Raw genomic sequence first — 22167 nt, 5'->3', positions numbered from 1 at the left:
TGCAGAGGAAATGCAGAAGATTCATCGGACGTGGCATTTAGATGTATTACACTGTTTAGTGCAGGACATGAATGCATTTAACCTGCAGTTACAAATGCATGAATAATGTTTTGATATACAAGACATAAAATGTTGAATACTAATTTGAAATGATAAGAAATTAATTATTTAAAAAAAATCAAAAGATACTTTAAATGTGAAATTAAAATGGCCAGTATGTGTCAGCAAGTCACTGTTAATAAGTGAGTCATTGCGACTGAACCGACTCATTTAAACGGTTGATTCATTCAGGAACGAAACACTGTCACGTTGCTCAGAGACGCAAAACTGTGCTTTGGTGGCTGTGTTTGGAATTATTTTCTGTTGTAGAAATAGAGCTAAAAAAAGGCAATATGGCGTTTAAACGCAAGTCTCTTAATTAACTTGTTTACTGAACTGTTATATATATGTATGTATATATTCATGGTGATTTTTGGAGGATAAGACGGCATTCTTTGTGTGATTTTGATTTAATATATGAAATTATATAAATATGTGAATTTTCTGCCCCTATATCTTAAATTTTGTGATCATTCTAAATGCATTTTAGGAGACTGAATCAGTGAAAGAACGCACTATAAATGCGCGTGCACATCATTAAAACAAAAAATATGATATTATCGCAGACGATATATATAGCACACTCCTCACCACTGTCTTTTTGGCTAATTTGTGCAAAACCTCTTGCTAAAATGTCAAAGCTTCATTTTAACCACCAATGCAACGATGCAATTATTTAGCTTACCTCTACATTCTTGCGAAGGGTTAATGTCTTGTCGAGATTTTATAAGCTGCTAGTTTGGTCTTCCTAGGCAAGTACAGCTTACACTGCATAATAGAGCATACATATGGCCAGGGGTTCACTTCATTTCCTTCGAGTTAAACTTCAGAATATGACGGAGTTTCGTTTTCAGCGGTGTCTGCACCACTAACGCCTGTTTTGTCCGTCTGCATCTTTCTTGTGATTTTAGTGCCAGCTTGCCCTCCTGCCCATTATTTACTGACGTAGTTTCCAGTGAGCGATTTATTTTTTATTTTTATTTTTTTTACTCCGTAATTAATGTGTTTTAAAATGTAGCAAAGTACAATACTTTAAACAAAATATACTTAAGTAAAAGTAAAATTACAGATTTTAGAAATTACTTTAAAAAGTATTAGTACACAAAAAAGCTACTCAATTACAGTAACGCGAGTAAATGTAATTCGTTACTTTCCACCTCTGCTAGTTTCTGACTTAAAGGAGTGACTTTCCAGATAAATAACCTCAGTGTGGTAAAGTGGATGTGGAGTTGCAGGGTAATTGACTTCATTGGCTCCTCTTATGTAAACCTACAGTCAAGCCACATGATAGCCATAAGATAAACACCATTTAGGAAGTGCAAACTGGGCCTGATGGCAATGAATCAAGCCTGAATCTATTCATCCGAACTATGGATCAATAGAGCAAACCATTTCACCAAACAGATTAAAGGTTTCTGCTGTTATCACAGACACTAGAAGCTAAGCAGAGAAATGTGTTTTATATAATATCAATTTACAGCCAGACTGTGGCCACTAGACAAACCTTGATACATGAGAGTTTATGTTTGGATATTTTGCTATTTGATGCTTTTCTCAATATTTATGTATTTGCTTTGAAATGGCTTAAAAGGATTTGTTTTTTTTTTTCAATCAGAAAACCAGAAACCTAGCCTGACTATGTCAGACTTCGTACTTCCGTTCAATTTCAGTTCACTTCTATACTCAGTCTGTCTCCGAGATTTCTTCCGGCTCCAAAACAGCCGGCCAATCAACGAACAGAGGGCAGGCTGAGAGCTGTGACGTAGATGCTAAGCACTGAAATTAGGATTGTAGTTTAGGTAAGGGGAATCCAAAATGGACACAGGGATGCTATTAGCTTTGTTGTGGAGAATATTCCCGGCAACTGAAGAGTGTTTGTTTCACATTTTGAATGGAGGTGAAGTTGTGGCCCTACTCCCGAGTCCCGACAGGTTTTGGGAAAAGTTAAATTTATCAACTGTTAACGATTGTCAGCGAGAAACTGGGGAGGCCAAAGTCTGGCAAGGCGATAATTGTGGTTGTGAACTGCCATGTTCACTCCGATATTTCGCTTGATGGTTTTGTTTTCGCAGCATTCCTGTGTTTACAGTAGAAGTTCGAAGCGGCTGAGCCAGCGAATATAACACACGTCATAACCAAATGTTATTTGATTGGCTTACGGGTAACCCCCCAAACAAGAAAGTAAACGCTTGTCAATTATGCCCATTCCAGACTCTGTCTATGAAGCAATGCGAAGTAGCAGAGTTTGGTATTACCAGGCTACCAGAAACCAATCATTTCAACCAAACACCTCTAATAGTCAATTTGATTCAAAAGTTTAATTCAAGAAGTAAAAAAAAAAAATTAACTAAATATATTTTTCTTTTTTTATAATGGAAACGTCTTCAACACTGTTAAATGAGACATAAAGTTAATTCCTTTATTAATTCCTTGAATGAGAGAGTAGATAGATAGATAGATAGATAGATAGATAGATAGATAGATAGATAGATAGATAGATAGATAGATAGATAGATAGATAGATAGATAGATAGATAGATAGATAGATAGATAGATAGATAGATAGATAGATAGATAGATAGATAGATAGATAGATAGACAGGCTGAGCAGCACTCGTAAGCATTTTAATAAAAACAGACCCGGATTTCTGAAACCGCTGAGGGAAATAAAAATGACAGCATGGTTTGTTTTATCATTTCATGGAACTGTAAGCTGTAAGCTTACACATCCGTGCAAGTATAGAGAGGGAAAGAGAAAGAGCAAAAGCTTCCTACTATGCAGGTGTGAGTTTGGCATGTTAACTTTGAGCTTGTGTCTTGCTGAGATGTAGACTCCAGCACACTGAGTCATGTTTAGTGGGTGGGAGGAAGATTGTCAAACACAGGGCTGTTTATCGCGCTCAAACAAACACATTCACAGAGTGAGTTATTGGAATGGACAAAAGATTTTCAAGGAAAAATGAACAACATTTTGTACTAAACATGGCCAAGTCTAATCTCAGTCAAATACAGTGGAGGTCAAAAGAGACCTTGAATGAAAATGCTTCTATCCCGCATTCAAAATCAATGCAAACTTTTGATGATGATGTTCTCCCGGATAATTTTGAGATTTTCAAAAGATCATGTGATGAATATAAATGAACAATAAGTAAAATCTGAAAGAAAGATAGAAATAAAGAACTTTCTATTCAGGAATATCCAAAATCGATGTGGTATAGGGCACGTTCTACTCCAATGTACGTCTACAGAAAGAACCAATCTCGCACATCCAGAAATCTGACCACATTTCCAGATGGGCAAATTGCATTACCAAACAACATTAACCATTAAAACTCACATTTGTGCTCAATTACATCTGACAGCAGTGGCGTCTTATTATCCAATCTGTTGAGTTGGCCGCTCCAGAGCTCTGATGGCTGCGTAAGCCCAAGCTTAGAGGTATCAGGAGCCCGGCTGATCCACGGCCTTGTTTGTGTTCTCTGGGCTCTGACGTGGCTCGAATGAGCCACATACCAGCCTCCTCACCCACCACCATCTGAGTTGATGTAAAATAACCCTGGATCCTCTGATCCCGGATCAGTTTCCTCCTCTTGATTCTGTTAGGACTGGGGTTGAGGAAACTGGTCCTGGACATGGCCTTATGATCAACACCTACTCCAGTTACCCTCCACAAATGCAAAAGCCCCAAAGGTGTGGGAGGTAAAAAATTTTTTTTTTAAAAACACGCTGTACAACACAACAATATTCTATGACAGGGTTAAACGAATCATACATATACTGTATTATTATTTCTGAATAACTCCTAATTTCTAATGACTTATATAAAGATAGAATGCATGAAAAACTCCTCCTAAAACTGAAATTAAACTAAAAAGACTACCCATGGAAAAGAGGAGTTTGCAAGAGATACACAGCCTGAAAAGTGAACAATAATATCAGCAATAACAGTTTAACCCTTTACAGCCCGACATAGTGAGAATTTGTTTCCCCCCCAATTGAACAGTTTGTTAAACCTTTAGATGAAATATAAAACAAAAAAGTTTGCATGTTTTTTGTTGAATATCATCTGATGAATCAGGTTTTTATGGCTCATGTAGCATGATACAGTTGAGTAAAAAATACTTTTTTTTATTTATCCAGAAGCCCAAATTTAGCAAAAATGTGCTATTTGGTGCAGATGCTGATATTTGTATGACCAAAAAGTAAGATGAAATTCTGATAGCTTATAATGTAAATCAATGTGATCTTTATCTTTAACAGTATAGCAGTATGCAATGCATAGAAATATCAGTTGTCACTTAATAACTTCCAATAATAAATCTTAGGATGATAATTGTGTTTAGTTTTATGATCAAAGCTCTGTAGTTTCAAAACATAATACAATGCAATGCAATGATGATTGAGCAAATGAACAAATAAGCGTTCCTCAAAAGCTTGATGATCACATTTGATACACACGTGAACATAGTTTTCTAATAAATAAATAAAAAAAGTATTAATAATCAAGTAAACCTAAGTTGCTTCAGTCCACTAAAATGGTGTTTACTTGCTTCAATAGTATAAACTATCAATCAGACAACAGAAGGCATGTAGTAGATTGTGTAAATCAGGTTTTTCAGCAATGTTTTGATCATGATAATGATTATTGAAATGTGCAAATATATGATACAATAGGTTTTACAGGATTAAGGGGCTAAAACTGAGCTATGTTTGGCCACAGAATTACAAATTACACATTACTTTTCATTATACCTTTTCTAAGACCGTTCTCCATGTAATTACATTAATAGGAGCCACAAACAAAGCAGCGACCAATACTACGCAGTAATTATGAGCCAATTTTGCACACCAGTGTTTGAGTGTTCTCAAAGGAACAAGAAAGTTGTATTTCTAAGGCCAAGATGTATGAAGCAAACCACCTCAAATTATCCTCTCTTAAAATCATTGCTTTCTAAGGCTTTTCCCACTATGATAAATGCTGGACTTATGTTCTTTTGAAACTCTGTTGAGGTTGTGTTGAGTCAGGTTTCATGCTTTTTATTTTGAAAGGGGGTTAGCACTGCTTTTAACCTGGGTTTACGAAGCCCTGCTTCACTAAAAATACTCATGCACTTTGTACAGTCAGGAACTAAAATAAGATGCACATCTAAGGAAAACCATTGAATCAATTTCACTAACATTTGTAGAGATAGACAAGCTACAGTTATATATTCAGAGCATTTCCATAGCTGACATAAACATGAAAAGATAAGTCAACATTAAATCAAAAACTGCCCCTGCTATTTAATTAAGTTCTTGTTTTTAATATGCTGTACAGGTGAATCTGTCCAGCTCCAAACAGAAGAAAGTCCATATCCCTTTTATATGGAAGAATCTTCTGAAGTCATATAAAAAGCATTATGCACTGAAAAGAAATTAAAGATGAAAATATGACAATGCAATCAGTGCATCACTTTGAGAGTGAGAGGGAGTGAACTAACCAATGAAATGTTGCGTGTGCTTTAGTGAATAGTGAGTCTGTTAGTGCATGCTTTAAACATGTGTGTCACATGGTCAATCAAAAAAAAAAAAAACAGAGATTCCCTCAGAGCTGTTTTATCTCCTGAGCACTGTTCCACTTCTGCATTCTGTAAATTTCCTCGCAAAAGCAAGAAAATGCCCTTATGTAGGCCATAGTGTCTTCTGGAAACCTTCTCTTTGGCGAGTCTGCTTCCTGACTTCAGCTCCACTGTTCTAGTTCTGAGTTCTGATATTCACTATCATACATTTAATGACCTGAAGAACCCTTTAACAAGTTAATTTTCTTGCAAGCAAGAAATTCAGACACCGTCCACTTTCCAAGTTTCATGCTGCTCAGAGAAGTCACCAATACCAACTGAATACAAGAAAACCTTCCAATTTACTTCCATAATATAGAGTATTCAACAAAACAAAAACAAAAGTAGAACAAGACTTGATTTTATCCATTAGGAATCAATCAGATTGCGAAATGGCAATACATACAGAATGCAATCATGCAAATGGAAGGAAAGGGGATGAAAAATAAGAGGGCTTGGTGACATCAGCTGAAAATGAAAGTTGTTTCAAAATGCAGAGCAAGTTAAAAAGTGATTGCATTTGTAAATATTTTGTATTGATGTGCACCAAATAATCGCTCATAATATGACATGAATAGTGTATTAAGAAAGTAAATAAAGTGCATATTGATTTCAAGATGAATTTTCACAAGCATGAGATGTTCCTTAATCAATGTTATTTGATGCTTTTGTTAAAAAATTCTTAACCAATCATAGTCCTCTAATCGTATGTGTAGTGTACTGTAGGGTTTGGATTTTGATTGAAAATATATTTTCAATGAACATTGATTCAAAGATATGTCTAAAATAAGTTATGCTATAGCAACAAACTTCAAAACGAACTGGGTGTTTTAGCTTGAATTACTCCATCAAAACATTTACAACCCGAATTCCGGAAAAGTTGGGACGTTTTTTACATTTTTATAAAATGAAAACTAAAAGACTTTCAAATCACATGAGCCAATATTTTATTCACAATAGAACATAGATAACATAGCAAATGTTTAAACTGAGAAAGTTTACAATTTTATGCACAAAATGAGCTCATTTCAATTTTGATTTCTGCTACAGGTCTCAAAATAGTTGGGACGGGGCATGTTTACCATGGTGTAGCATCTCCTTTTCTTTTCAAAACAGTTTGAAGACGTCTGGGCATTGAGGCTATGAGTTGCTGGAGTTTTGCTGTTGGAATTTGGTCCCATTCTTGCCTTATATAGATTTCCAGCTGCTGAAGAGTTTGTGGTCGTCTTTGATGTATTTTTCGTTTAATGATGCGCCAAATGTTCTCTATAGGTGAAAGATCTGGACTGCAGGCAGGCCAGGTTAGCACCCGGACTCTTCTACGACGAAGCCATGCTGTTGTTATAGCTGCAGTATGTGGTTTTGCATTGTCCTGCTGAAATAAACAAGGCCTTCCCTGAAATAGACGTTGTTTGGAGGGAAGCATATGTTGCTCTAAAACCTTTATATACCTTTCAGCATTCACAGAGCCTTCCAAAACATGCAAGCTGCCCATACCGTATGCACTTATGCACCCCCATACCATCAGAGATGCTGGCTTTTGAACTGAACGCTGATAACATGCTGGAAGGTCTCCCTCCTCTTTAGCCCGGAGGACACGGCGTCCATGATTTCCAACAAGAATGTCAAATTTGGACTCGTCTGACCATAAAACACTATTCCACTTTGAAATAGTCAATTTTAAATGAGCCTTGGCCCACAGGACACGACGGCGCTTCTGGACCATGTTCACATATGGCTTCCTTTTTGCATGATAGAGCTTTAGTTGGCATCTGCTGATGGCACCGCCATTGTGTTTACCGACAGTGGTTTCTGAAAGTATTCCTGGGCCCATTTAGTAATGTCATTGACACAATCATGCCGATGAGTGATGCAGTGTCGTCTGAGAGCCCGAAGACCACGGGCTTCCAATAAAGGTCTCCGGCCTTGTCCCTTACGCACAGAGATTTCTCCAGTTTCTCTGAATCTTTTGATGATGTTATGCACTGTAGATGATGAGATTTGCAAAGCCTTTGCAATTTGACGTTGAGGAACATTGTTTTTAAAGTTTTCCACAATTTTTTTACGCAGTCTTTCACAGATTGGAGAGCCTCTGCCCATCTTTACTTCTGAGAGACTCTGCTTCTCTAAGACAAAGCTTTTATAGCTAATCATGTTACAGACCTGATATCAATTAACTTAATTAATCACTAGATGTTCTCCCAGCTGAATCTTTTCAAAACTGCTTGCTTTTTTAGCCATTTGTTGCCCCCGTGCCAACTTTTTTGAGACCTGTAGCAGGCATTAAATTTTAAATGAGCTAATTAAGTGGATAAAAGTGTAAAATTTCTCAGTTTAAACATTTGCTACGTTATCTATGTTCTATTGTGAATAAAATATTGGCTCATGTGATTTGAAATTCCTTTAGTTTTCATTTTATTAAAATTTAAAAAACGTCCCAACTTTTCCGGAATTCGGGTTGTAGTAGCATCAGAATAATTCCAATCAAACTAATATGCAGCGACTTCTGGTCTGTGAGTAGCTTCTGCAGTAGCCTGCATTCCAACATAACAACTACAGTAGCAAATGTCAATGCTTTGAAATTAAATGCATTTTAAATCATATTTGAAGAAGAATGGTAAAATGACATGTTTCTGACCAATGGCATGTCATTTAACTTCAATCAGTTCTGGAAATAAATACCTCCAATAAAACAGCAGCTTACATAAGAAATAAATAAAGAGCAAAGATGAAGCCTGTTAGTGCCAAAAAGAACACAGAGCCACTATCTGAGATCTGAGTGCATGGTTGGTCCATCATTAGTATGCCACAGACATGAATTTTTAAAGGATTTCAGCATATTGCCTCTTATCTTGGAAATTGAATTTCTGCTGTAGATGAATGAAATGGGTGTCGCTTTCCTTTCAGAAATCATTCCCATCTGTGTGTAAACCTACCTCATTACAGACATGATATCAAATATTCTTAATCATCAAGCTTTTATAATGATCCTTATGTCATCATACCATAATGATGTTCATTTCTTATTCAATAAAATTAAATACATTTTTGGTTCTGTTTAAGCAATGTCTGACAAGGCACACAGCAGAGTTGAAAATGTTTTCATAGTTCATGGCCCGTGAACAGTTGATGGCTGATAATGAGGCTAAGGATTTTATTTTGATTAATTTTGTAATAACATGACAGATTCACACATGCATACTTAAAATTACGTTGTAGATAATAATGAAAGCCTTGGCATACACAAAAGTGTATTTTTATGGCTTGTTTGGTTTAGTTAATTGAAATTAACTAATGCAACACAATTGTTGAACATTTTCATTTCATGCAACAAATTGAAATTTGTAAAATGCTTTTTGTTGCACAGAAATTCATGTTGAAAAACACATCTTACTTACTGTACATACATACATTGATCCACAGTTTATCAGTTTCCAATGTTTGATAAAAATGTGTAATAGAATTATGTAGCAATATAATGTAGCATCAGACATCAAAACGCAAAGTGTTTGCCATATTCTGCTTTAGAGCTTTACAGCTTTAATTGTATTTTTGTTTTACAAACTTAATCTACCTATGGCTACTATAAACAATAAAAATTAAAGCATTGAACAGGATTTGAACTAGAATCATGTTATGAATGAGGTCAAATCTCTACTCAAAGCGTATTTAAAAAAAAACACACACAGACACACATACAACAACAACAACAACAACATTCATAACAATAAACAGGGAGCCAATCAATAGACTCCCTGGAGTCCTCGCTCTCACTCCCAAGGCTTCAAAACACCAAAACCATGCTCCAATTAGATAAGGATCAGGATTTAACAAAAAGAATCACAACTTAGCAAAACATAGCGTTTTACATCAAATGTCTCAAAGCAATCATTTAACAAACACTATGGGCACCATGCTACATAAAGAACACATATGTCTCTCAATCAAGGAAGCCATGAGAGTGGGGAGCCTTAGATCCATGGTTCAGGAGACTTAAATACAGCACCAATCACTCCAGTCACCAATCAGGTCACTCGTTAGCAGCTCCACCTGTGAGTCATTACAATGAGAGTAACAAAAGAAAAAGAAAGAAAAACACGCCAGGGAAGACCAGACCACGAATACACATCTTCCCCATGAACCACACAAAATACTACACTCCCACGTAACAATCATCTACAATCATGCACCACAGTGCAACGTGTCAGACCACATAAATTTAAGTTTGTACAGCAGAACCAGAATAATAAAAAGTCCTGAAAACGCTTAATTTGTTATTGTTGACAAATAATGCTTTCTTAATTTTAAGTTCATTGAACAATTTATTTTTATTTTTTTTGAGTAAAAAGTAATAAAATTCTGATGTCTTGGAAAGAAGCATCTCTCAGAATATGGCAAACAATTTTAATCACTGAATGTGTCTTCACACATCCTACTTGAGACTTTTCAAAGTAAAATGTGCTGGCACATTCTCTATAGTCTACAGAAATCTATAAAGTCTCTCAACAAGAAGACATGCTGAGAGGCCTTTCTTATGAAAACTATCATATCCCCCAGTGATGAACTTGATGAGTGGACAGATGGGAGGGCGGTTTAAAAAGCATCACAGCTATCACTGCTGGAACATGCTAATGACATCAACACAGGATTATAGGCAAAAGCAGAGAGTTGGAACAATTTCCTTGCTGTTTATGTCTCACTCATTTCCTCTTTATACCAACCACAAAAAAGAAGAGAAATATTGCAGTTACCAATTTGACTTTAACAAAAAATATGCTTTGGAATTCATAGTTCCCTGTCAAGGGAACTTCGAACTGCTTCCTCTGAGGGGACACTATGGGGAACACCTCGTCGTGACCCGTGTCTGAAGCATACTTTGAAAAACGCCAACGTGTTGGCCGGCGACAGCCTCGGACGTCACTACCAGCGCGACTATAAATACGCGCCCATAGGACCCGTCACTTATCTTCTTCGTCTTCATTGACTGTTTTGTTTGAAGCGTGCATCTGAGAAATGACCAAAACGGTAAGAGCGATCTATTATTGTTGTCATGGCATCCACTAGCAAGGCGTTTAAACAGTGTGTGCATCCGTGTCCTCCTGATGACACCTGATGACACACACACTCTTTGCGTCTCTTGTTTGGGCGAAGAGCACGCGTGCGATGTCCTTGAGGGGCACTGCGAGCGTTTTTCTGTGGAAAAGCTCCACTCTCGTTTGTCTCTCTTTTTGAGGAAAGACGGACAGCCATCTGGATCCCGCGGCTCAGGACCCGCCGTTGCCGAGGCACGGAGGAGAATGAGCTCGTGTGGATCACAGGTGAATCTCGCTGAGGAGTGTAGAGAGGGACTTTTCCTTTCACACTCTCTGGCGGCAAACGAGAGTAAACTTCAGGAGGAAGATGCGTTGTCATTAACCCATTCTGACACTGAAGTTAGTGCTCTGCTGGGTTTTACCCAGGAAGAGCAGGAGATGTCTGAGAGTGGCGAAGAAGCTGAGGCTGAGCCTTCTCAATCCTCCTGCCCTGCGTATGGGGAGCTGTTAGAGGTTATGGATCACGTCACGGCAAAATTAGACTTGCCATGGAAGCGTGCCAGAAAAGTAACGTCGCGAGGTCGCCTCGATGAGTGTTATTTGTCTGACCATAGCCCTCCAGCCCAGGTGAGCCTTCCATTCTTGTCTGACTTACATGCAGAAGTCGAAAAGGAATGGAAGAGGCCATTTTCCTCTCGCATCCATCGGTTTCAGCATATGAGTTATGCTAATATCGAAGGCATGCACGAAAATGGCTATGAGAGGATGCCCCCTGTTGAAGAGACGCTGGCTAGCTATCTCTCTGTGGGGGAAACGTCCTCTCTTAAATCTCCCTATTTGCCATCTAAGCCCCTCCAGGATACATCCCGCTTAAATGGCAAATCATACGTGGCAGCAGGTCAGGCTGTGGCTTGTTGCACACGATGGCAGGGCTTCAGGCTTATCAAGCTGACCTGCTGAAGGGCCTGGATACAGGCGAGGGCCTTTCAGCTGACCAGGTAGCCGAGCTGCGCCGCACCACAGACCTCTCTCTCCGGGCTACCAAGCAGGCCGCCTCCGCCATGGGTAGGTCTATGGCGGCCATGGTGGTAACGGAGAGACATCTGTGGGTGAACCTGGCAGACATCAGGAGGGAAGAAAGGGGGTTTCTTCTCGATGCTCCGGTCTTGCCTTCTGAGCTTTTCGGTACCTCCGTAGAGATGGTGGTCGAAAAGTTCAGGGAGGCAAGGGCGCGCTCAGCTGCCTTTAAATCCTTCATTCCACGAAGGTCCAGGTCCGAGCCAGAACAACAAAGGGGTCTTGGCCCATCTCGATCTGAGGATGGGAGACGGGCACAGAAGGCTAATGTCGCGGCTCCCGCTCCTCCCCCGCCTAAGGGCAGGGGCAAGAGGAATCGCGGGTCACGGAGAGGTAAGCAGGGTCTGAGGGATGTGTTTCAGACGAGGCAGCATCCTCGTCCGGATCGGAGCGATACCTAGAAGCTCTGGATGTTTTTAACCTCTGTTTTAACTTCTGTTTTTATCCTCCCCTGCCTAATTCCCCTGTAGCCACCAGCTCTCCACCTGATCGAGGTTAGGTGGAAAGTTTCTCACATAACAGTCTCCTATCCTGGACCTATGATGTTTTGGTTGGTTCTATGTTCATAGTAACCACCTTACTGATGGTACGGACCAGAAGGGGGCGCCCCGTAAGCGGGACTCCAGTAAAGGAGGGTGGGTGAGTACGTAACCCTTTCTCTATCTGCTTATGGGTGTTATGTTGCTGGTGGTTATATGTCTACTAACAAACTCTGTGAGTTTCCTTTACAGTGCTCTGGTATTAGGTGGCCAAGAGCACAGGCTTTCGGCAGGCGGCCGCGCCGCGTGGGTTCCGCCCCCCCCGGGGCGCCACACCCACCGCAGAGTGGGACCCGCGGGTGGGAGACAGGCGCTCTGCGGTTGTCCATCCCACACCCCTTCCCGAGGAGCCTGGCTGATCGTCAGAACTGGCACAGCACTGCGGGGAATTTCATGGATGTCCGGCCAGGTCACCCTGAGGGGCCGCCTGGCCACTTGGCGCATCCGGGGAGGTGGTAGTTACGGAATTCTTCTGTATGCACTGCCTCAGGTGATGCTCCCCTCGCTTGAGGGTTGGAGCTCGCCTCTCCCGTGCGATCCAGCGCCTCTGCGATGCCTAGGAACCTTTCTGTACACACGCTAAGCCTGTGTACTCTCTCAAAACCACATGGTGGTCAGTGTGCACGTGAACACTTTGTGCACTGTCTGAAATCCACGTAAGTGGTAAGTTTGCACGCAAGACTCTGCGCACTTTCTGAAATCCTTTACGGTAGGGGTTACGCGCTCCGCTTTGTTCCCTTTTTTAAGATGATTAGCCCTGGGTTCCTTGGGCTTCATTCAACCAGTTTGTATTTGTTATACACCTCGAGCATCGCTTCCCTCAACATGAGGGGCGGTGTGGGCAATTCTCGTGGTAGTTTAGCAGCGCCCCCTTTTTTCTAAAGAAAAAGGGTTGCCTATGAGCATGCTGCTCGGAGCTCGGAGTCCTCCGCTCATAGGAGACTGAATGCTCGGTTTTTTCATCAGAGCGCTCCAGTACTACATACTGTTTTGAGACGCACTGTGGGACCGCTGAGGCAGGGGCTGAGGCTCGGGGAATGGCGCCTTCGCACCAAGGTGTTGAAGCAGAGTTAGGAGAGGTTGGAGAGATTTAGGTGGATCGGTTTTGCAGCTCGAGAGAGCATCGCACTATCCCCTCTGGCTTCCTCTGACTCAGCCAGCTCCATTGGGGCTGGACGCCATGGTACAGATTTGGCCGAGGCTTCGTCTGTACATTCCTTCCTCCAATTGTTCTGCTCCCGGGCCATTCCATCTACGAGCTGCTCTATCAGAGTGCCACGAGAGCCCCTCCTTAGAACAGTATTTGTAAATCCATGTTATGGTTAGTGTGCACGTGAAGTCTTTGCACACTTTCTGAAATCAACACTGCGGTAAGTTTGCACGCTAGTACTCTGCATTCTTTCTAAAATCCTATATGGTAAGGGCTTCGCGCGGCTGCTTCGTGCCCTTTCTTGAGTCGGTTAAAGCCCCGTTCATCTTGGGCACCACTCCACCCAGGTATCCTCTGATACCTATCTAGAAAAGGGCGCCACTACTAGAGTACTGTTGGGACAGCTCTTTCGGCAAGTTTTTGCGAAAGCTAGCAGTAGCCCCTGTGTGACAGGCAAGACTTGGTAGAAGAAAGTGCTAGGTTCTTAGCCGTATCCCTTTAAAGGAATCTTTTGTGATTCCAAGCCTTCAGCACTACCCCGGGCCAGGGCCCTACAGGTAAGTTTGGTATGTAGCTTAGGCCTTTGGCCATAAGGGATAATGTCATAGACAACCATCGAACCGTCCCAGGGGTGACTCCCGGTGAAATGGTAGAGTTGGTACTTAGTGTTTGCCGTGATTCTGGTCTGCACTCTCCTCAGCATGGCGGCCTGGGTATACTGTTCCCCATAGTGTCCCCTCAGAGGACGCAGTTCGAAGTTCCCTTGACAGGGAACGTCTCAGGTTACGAATGTAACCATGGTTCCCTGAGAAGGAACAAGACACTGCGTCCTCTAGCTCCCTGCCATGCTTCGGACGCAAGCTTCACGAAGAAGATAAGTGACGGGTCCTACAGGCGCGTATTTATAGTCGTGCTGGTAGTGACGTCAGAGGCTGTCGCCGGCCAACACGTTGGCGTTTTTAAAAGTATGCTTCAGATACGGGTCACGACGAGGTGTTCCCCATAGTGTCCCCTCAAAGGACGCAGTGTCTCGTTCCCTCTCAGGGAACCATGGTTACATTGGTAACCTAAAACGTTTTCCTTCTTACTGTGTTATTCCTTGAATCACTCGCTTACTCACCCGTCTCGCTCTGCCTCTTTCTTCTCTAAATCCTGAATGACGTCAAGTAAAACCTTGATGGTGTTCTGGCTGGTCTCCAACACTCCTTCCAGACTGTGCAGCTGAGACTGCAGAGCCCCAATGTCGTACAGAGGGCCATTTGGGCCAAACAGTTTTTCTTTAGCCTTTGCCAAGTCCAGCTTACACTTAGTCCCAGACATAAGACCCCCCAGTAGCTCCTGCACCTGCCGCAGTGTGTCCGCTTGGCCCTCTGCTGGTCCAAGAGGCGCCTGGGGGTTTGTCCCCCCAGCAGGAGGCAAGTGGTTTGCATTGGCCTGGGATTCGGGGCCGAGGATCACCCTTCGGACACTTAAACAGGTGGGCCTCACCATAGCTCTTGCCTTACTTTTGGGAGGGATAGGAGGGGGGTTTTCACCTGCCTGATAGTGAGTTCCTGCTTCAGCATTTGGCTTCACTGCCCCAGTTTTCACTTCGTCCTTTTCAGCATTGTAGCTCTCAGCTTTGGGGACAGGAGGCTTATGGGGATGTCCAGGAGTAGAGGAGCCCTCTTTGCGGGGGGTGTAAGGAGGAGGAGGAGGTGGTGGGGGAGGAAGCATGAACTCTCTCCTGTCTCGTCTGTCCTGAGTGCAGCAGAAGGCCTGAGGAGGGGAGGGGTTCGCCCCAGCATTAGAGTACAACAGAGTAGTCTGTGGAGGGCAGGCGTAAGAGGGTAAAGAATGCCTGAAATTAGCAGAGGGAAGCACAGTTTCCTGGGGTTTACTTGCGTACATAATTGTCTCACGTGGACAGAGAACAGGTGACATATTTTGTGGAAATGATTTGGAGTGTGAAACGGTCTTAAAAGGTTGCACAATTTGAGAGGGATTACTGCAAGACACTGCATTTTGCATACTAGAGTTGCAGTGTGGCAATGCTTGAACAGAAAGTGTACCTGGTGCAGGTTGTGTGGAAGAGCTGCAAATCAGAACTGGCATGGAAGGAGTCACATGGGTTACCACATTTTGTTGATCCAAAATGCAATGTACTGCAGTTTGTGCAATAGGAATGGCATGTGCCGCAGCTGCAACAGGGCCCTTGAAGTGTGAGACAGGGTGTGGAGCAGTGGCACAGGATGCTAGTTTGTCTTTGACACAGTATTGTATAGACTGCATTGGATTTTTACAAGATGATGTAGACTGAACAGGTGTTGGGGTGTGTGTAGCTGATTTAGGAGTCTGTACAGGAAGGCTATGGGCCCTACCCAATGCCTCGTTCTGTTTAGGACTCATACATCTTGGCACAGACTGAATATGATTTACAGGTTGTGTTGGAGATATCACAGAGTACACCGGTTGATTTGAGGTGTTATCACATGACATGGGTTGTGTTGGAGTCTTCTGGCATGGCTGTGTGGAACTGAATGTAGAGGTAACTGCAGGTGCTCCTTGAGAATAGGCCACTGCCTTTGAACCAGCAGTGTTGGAGCATACAATTGTTTCCTCCAACTTCTGGAAACAAGGCCTGGATTGACCAGGAGCTGTGGGATCTGTATGTGACTCTGGAATTCTTTGGGACTCTAGTAATGGGGGAGTATTCTTTGCTGTATTGTGAATAGCAGGTGTCCAACAACGCCCTGTAGATTCAGTAAGAGACATACATGATTGCCCATGTGTTGAGAATGTGGTGACAGTGGATATGACATGTGCTGTGGTAGTGTACAAAGGCTCTAGTACAGTAGGAGTCAAACTGATGTTCTCCACAGCAACATGCTGTGGGCAACATTGTGATGTTTCTTTGGTACATGTGGTTGATGTATGTGGTGCAGTGTGAGATGGACAAGATGCAGGATCTACTTTAGGTTTTTGCAAAGATGTTGTGTTGTCCGGGACAGTTTGGATTTTTGAATCAATGCTTGCTTCAGTCTGTGTGGAAGAGACACTACAAGGCATATTATGAACTGTGTTGGGCATGGGGGAACACTGCATGGGTACAATATCTGGCGAAGTTCTGTGCGCCACAGCTTTGGATGGAAGCTTCTTGGGTTGTTTAGGCTGTTGGTGGCTTCTGTGCACAGTTTTAGTTGGGGAAGTAAAAGGAGGCTCAGGTTTTCCAGGATCACTTGCTGCTCTGTTTAAAGATTTCCTCCTACCCCTCCTTCTAGACTGTTTTTGTGGTGCAGCAGAACATGGCTGCAATTGTGTTGATGTACCCACAGAGACAGTTTGATTGTCCTCAGTTCTCTTGCACCTTGATTGCTCAGCAGGGGTACAATGTTGGACAGAGCTCTTCTTTGATCTAAAAGGTGGAATGTAGACATGTGCAGTCAGCTCATCAGAGGAGTCTCCATCATCCCAGGCTCCCCCAAGGCTGTGACTGCGAGTCTGTGTGGCAGAGAGCGAGGGAGGCTTCTGCAAACTGGGTGAGGTTTGTATGGCTGTACTTTTGCATGGCTGAGTTGGCAGTGGCAATGTGAGCGAACAGGGATGTGTTGGGACCCAGCAGCGTCTGGTAGGCCCAGGGGTAAGTGGGTGCGGTGGTGCTCTCTTCAAAAATGCTGTCACTGCTCCAATTGTCTTTTCCATGTCCCCACGAACTGCTCCCACCAATGAAGGCCCGTTTGTCAACTCTTTCTGCCAGTTTGGAACCTCTGTTGGGCTCTTACTCCTCACCTTCTCATTTTTATCCTTAGACTCATCATCATCCTCCAAATCTTTAAAACGTACTTGCTGTGTGCGATTTCGTCTCCGTTTAAGTCTGCTTTCAATATCTGGAGAGTTCCGGTTGAGGAGCACTGAGCGCACAGTCACAGTGGTGGGTGTTTTGTCTGGGTTGCCATTGCTATGGCTGTGAACAGTTGGCAAATGGTTGGGCTCTTTGCTCACCATATTATCCAAGAGTAGTGTATGGACCATAGATGTAAATACATAGATGTAAAATTTGACTCTGTGGGTTTTTTGTCTGCTTTCACAAGTCAAATGTGAATGAACAATTAATCAGATTTTAAAAAAAATTCAGTTACATCACACAGTATATTTGACATTTGGCAAACTCTGAACATGGTAAATGCTGCAGTAACAAAAAAACATAAAATAAATAAAACAGACCAGCCGATGGCAGCAGAGCATGTGACTGGTCCTTTCCTCAGGTCACATGACTGAGGGTTTCTGTGTAAGTCTTTCTGGTAATGCTGTCAGAGTAGGTTCTGGTTTTGGCACATATAGTCTTTATAAACAAATGTCTTTATATGCAAAAGAGGGACTGGGTGTATCCTGAGCTTCAGCCCCATTAGTCCACAGGGGCACTTAAACACTCAATAAGCAACCTTGGTGATACTATCTTTGTGTAAGTCCTGAAGAGCATGAAACATTGGCAGGGTAGGCTTGTGAGTATGTCCCAAAAGTCTGCATTATGATTTCATAGCCAAGAGTAAAACCTCAAGACACATTTCTCTTACTGTGTACGTCTGCAGCAGTTGTAATCATGGAAGTCCTAAAAATATCAAGGCAAATAAAACATTAATGGGATACAGTTTTCAGGCTGACCAGTGAGAGGATATCCTGACACCTTTAATGCAATACTTTCCAATTCAAAGCTTGTGTGCACAGTCCTCTCTGGTGTAGCATATCTTAACAGTCCAGGACTGGGCAATGCATCTCTTCAGGTTGACTTTTATCTCTCACATTTGCCCTTGAATTTCTTTGCTTGTGTCGTTCACCTCATAATTTTCTTGAGACAGGAACAGAACTGGAACATCTGAGCAAAGTAGAAACACAGAAAAAAACAGTAGGTTCAGTAATGTCCCAAAATTCAGGTTTGTATTTCTGAATCATGATTTTCTTTGACAAACACATACATATAAGCTGGCTTTAACATAAAACTGCACCTAAGAACATACATAAGTACCTAGATAGGATTCCTCAACCATAAAACTGCATCAAGCTAAGATTTCATGAGTTCTCTCAAATAACCGAGTCTTTGATCTCTTTCCATTTCCCGGGGAGGTAATCTACGAAATAAAAATAGTTTTAGGTCCAATGTATGACAGAGGCAGACACTGAGAGTACTTTTAGCTTGTCTGTAGCTTTGGGGCTATTGTTTAACTCGGCAGTGTCTCAGAAGGGGCAGGCTAAGAGATATTCAGGGGTAGAGACTGACAATGCTAATTAACTTGGCTTGTCTTTAAGCAACCCCCCTGGTACATGGAGGCACAAGCATGATGGCTGATCGCCACAGGGAATTCTGAACACACTCTATCACATTGTCACTGTTACCAGGCACTTCATTCTGTCTGTGATCAGACAATCACAGTCCCCTGAGTCATGAAAGGATGTTAAATGTCTATGTATGTGTCTGGTGATACACCCATTTGCTCAGTGTAACTTTCTTATCAGATCGGTCGGACTGAACTACAATTCACAGACCTCCACTATGATGCCTTTTATGTAGCAAAACAGTATTAGCTTAAATTGCTAATTTGCCTATGGCCATGTTTGGAATGGAATATTCGCTTCTTATGGTGTGTTCAAGTTCTCCTGAGAAGTTTGTACTGACCAGTTACGACATTGGATGTATTCAAATCATTCTAGCTAGTTTTATAGCCAGTCAATACAGATACTACATCTATTGCATCCACCAAATTTCATCACTAACATGCCCCAAACTCAGAAACTCTGGGCTTAAAGAAAGTTCAAATGTTTCCCCACTTTTAATTCTGACCTTGCGGTGCTGTTTTTATGACGTTAATGCACAATTGGTGATTACTGCATGTATGAATCATTCTTGTAATGCAGTACACTTTTAAAGGCAGGGTAGGTGATTTGGTTCAAAAAATTATTTTGTTATGCTGGTTGAAAGTCTCTTCCCATCCCAATAGCAATCACTAAGTTAAGTGGTCTAAACGTATTTATATGTATTTATATCATCTGTGGAAGGTGTAGGACCATAAAATGTTTGTCAAATCAAATCCCTGTGTAAGGGCTATGATAGGTTGTCCTACCTGTCTGTCAATGTATGTATTTGCATACCTCTGCACACCCTGTTCGCACAGATATGATACTCCATTAGCGCATTCTATTATGCTTTTGCAGACTGAGCGAGAATGGAAGGCGTTATTATTGTAATATTTTGTGCTTTGTATTGGTAAGGTTTTTTTTTTTTTTTTCACCGATGATTGAGGCATGATGTAATCTGACAGCCAACACTGTGACCTTATAAACATTGCATGTGCGTTGCATAAGTTAGCATCTTGTAAATTACATTATTTTTCATGTGTACTTGTCAGTTCAAATCAGATAATGTTAAAAAGAAAAATATGTTAAAAATCTTCGTTGACATTGCTTTGGGTTCATTACTGGAATGAAGGTCAAATTGAGCACAATGCATTTTGGGATAATGTGCTCTCTTAAATACAGCATATTTTGGTGAAAGCAGCAGACAATTCAAGCATTTATGCACACAGTACATTTGTACACTGCACACACATAATACTTACTACAGAGATTTAGTGAATGCTTATATACAGAAATGTAAAACCTCAAGAACTATTTGCATACCAAAATATACATTCAGTGTTCATTTCAATCTTACAAGTCTTGTGGCTCAGTGGTAGAGCATTGGGTTAGCAGTGCAAAAGGTCATGGGTTCAATTGCCAGGGAACACACATACTGGTAAAAAAATAATAATAATAATATGTATAGCCTAAATGCACTGTATGTCGCTTCAGATACAAGCATCTGCTAAATGCATAAATGTAAGACCATCATAATTATATTAAGATAGTGCCAACAGGCCCTTGAGCACACAGGTTCACAGGAAAAAGGCATAAAGAATATACTATCATCTCTAGTTTTATGTAGGTAATCAAGCACTCATTGATTTCTTCTCACTCAGCTAAACTACGAGTTCCTCTTGAAATCTCTCACTGCAGCTCTTCACGTTCAACCACCGCTGGAGCCCCAGACAAAAGGCCAGACATTCTCCATTAATAACCTGTTATCTCCATGTAATCCAAAAATCAATCTAGTTTAGTACAGCTTAGCAATTGGAAAGTAATACAGCTCGATAATTGTGGGCTTGTACAGAATAAACATAAACAAATTAAAGAACAGCAGTTGCAATGTCAAATTAGGTGAATGCATTGACTTTGTTAAACTGAATGCTTTTAAATGTGTAATAATCAAATGTGTAAAATAAAACTAATGTCTACATCCCTAATTTAAAAAGTTTAACAGTCTGTAAATAAATCATGAGCTTATGTTCCCAAATGTTATAGAACTAACTCAAGCACCTAGTACCAAATGAACAGTATTTAGTTCAATTAATTTGAATAAATCTTATGCAATTTTTTTAACTGAGATGCAAATGCTTGATCAATGCACTGCCAAAATTTAATGCTTTGCAATTATCTTGCAATACTAAACTTGAGAACTCAAGTGTGCAATTGAACGTCCACAAATATAACTTTAAACCAGAACTAACTTGCTTAGCATGATTCTCCTCAAACTGTTGCTCCACCATGATCGAGTTCCTCTGAAAGAATACCCACTCTTGCACCCCTTGCAGAGAATGGAGCACATTTTAAAATGCAAAGATCCATGAAATTGAGCTTGCATAACTAAAAGCATCTGCATTCACATACTCTCTTAGAGTATGTTCTGTGCTTTAGGCTTGTTACTTATTACAGCAATAAAGTCACAACAGGCTGTGCGTTACACTGGGGTGTTCTTACGCACAACACATAGTCGCGCCTTATATTAATTATTTTCTGAAACAACAGCCATAGCAATAAAAATAGACCATAGTGTTCAATAAGCAGTTACATTTATTAATATGAATAATTGGACTGAACAATTCTCCCTCCAAAGTAATATAGTCCATAACTTTATGCCTGCAAAAAAAAGCATATTGCAAAATCTCAACATAGAAAGTGTAGGTGTTATTTTAGTATCATTGATGTACTATTTAGTACTATTTTTATTCATATTTTTAATGAGTTGTTGTTATATTTTCTATTTTCATTTTAAAATGTAATAATTTAGTTGTTTTGGCATAAAATAGTGTCTATATTGTTTTTAGGAATTTTTATTTTAGTATCTTTAATGTACTATTTTAGTTATTATGCATATTTTGAATTAGTCTTTATTATATGTTCCATTTTAATTTTAATTAAAGTATAATAATGTAGTTGTTTTTTACATTTATATTAGTTTTTTTGTTGATTTATTTATTTTAAGTTTGCTATATATTCCATATTCATTTTCATTTCAGTTTTAGTTTTAATTATTTTAATACTTTAATTTAATCTAAAAATGAAAACAAGAAATTATGTTTTGGCAACTAGATGAAACTAAATAAGTGTATTTTTTAAAATATTTTCTTTAATTTCAATTTTTTTTATGGTTTAAATTTTACTTTTAGTCAATGATAATAACCCTGCAGTTTATTCAATATAAAAAGTACAATAGTTTTGAACAGAGCTCATCCAAAAACTATTTAAAACAATCTGTTTTTTAAAAGTCAAAAGCAAAACAAGTCTTCTATCTCTACTGAACTCTGTAAAAGAGGTGTTACCAT

At 40.6% G+C, this 22167-nt stretch overlaps 1 protein-coding gene across 3 annotated transcripts in view; it reads right to left on the bottom strand.

The window, feature by feature from the left end:
- Positions 1 to 17930, bottom strand: part of LOC132140049 (mucin-2-like) — an 89312-nt gene extending 71382 nt beyond the window's left edge. For all 3 annotated transcript variants that reach the window (XM_059548828.1, XM_059548829.1, XM_059548830.1), the window contains exon 1: positions 14616 to 17930. In XM_059548828.1, the coding sequence (XP_059404811.1) occupies positions 14616 to 17506 (2891 nt within the window). In that variant the 5' untranslated portion in view covers positions 17507 to 17930. The remainder of the gene's footprint in view (positions 1 to 14615) is intronic.
- Between the last annotated feature and the right edge of the window lie 4237 nt (positions 17931 to 22167).

This window comes from Carassius carassius, chromosome 4, assembly GCF_963082965.1.
Source record: "Carassius carassius chromosome 4, fCarCar2.1, whole genome shotgun sequence".
NCBI classification, from domain to species: Eukaryota; Metazoa; Chordata; class Actinopteri; order Cypriniformes; family Cyprinidae; genus Carassius; species Carassius carassius.
The sequence above is the reverse complement of the archived record's forward strand: the minus strand, read 5'-3'. Positions and strand labels throughout refer to the sequence as shown.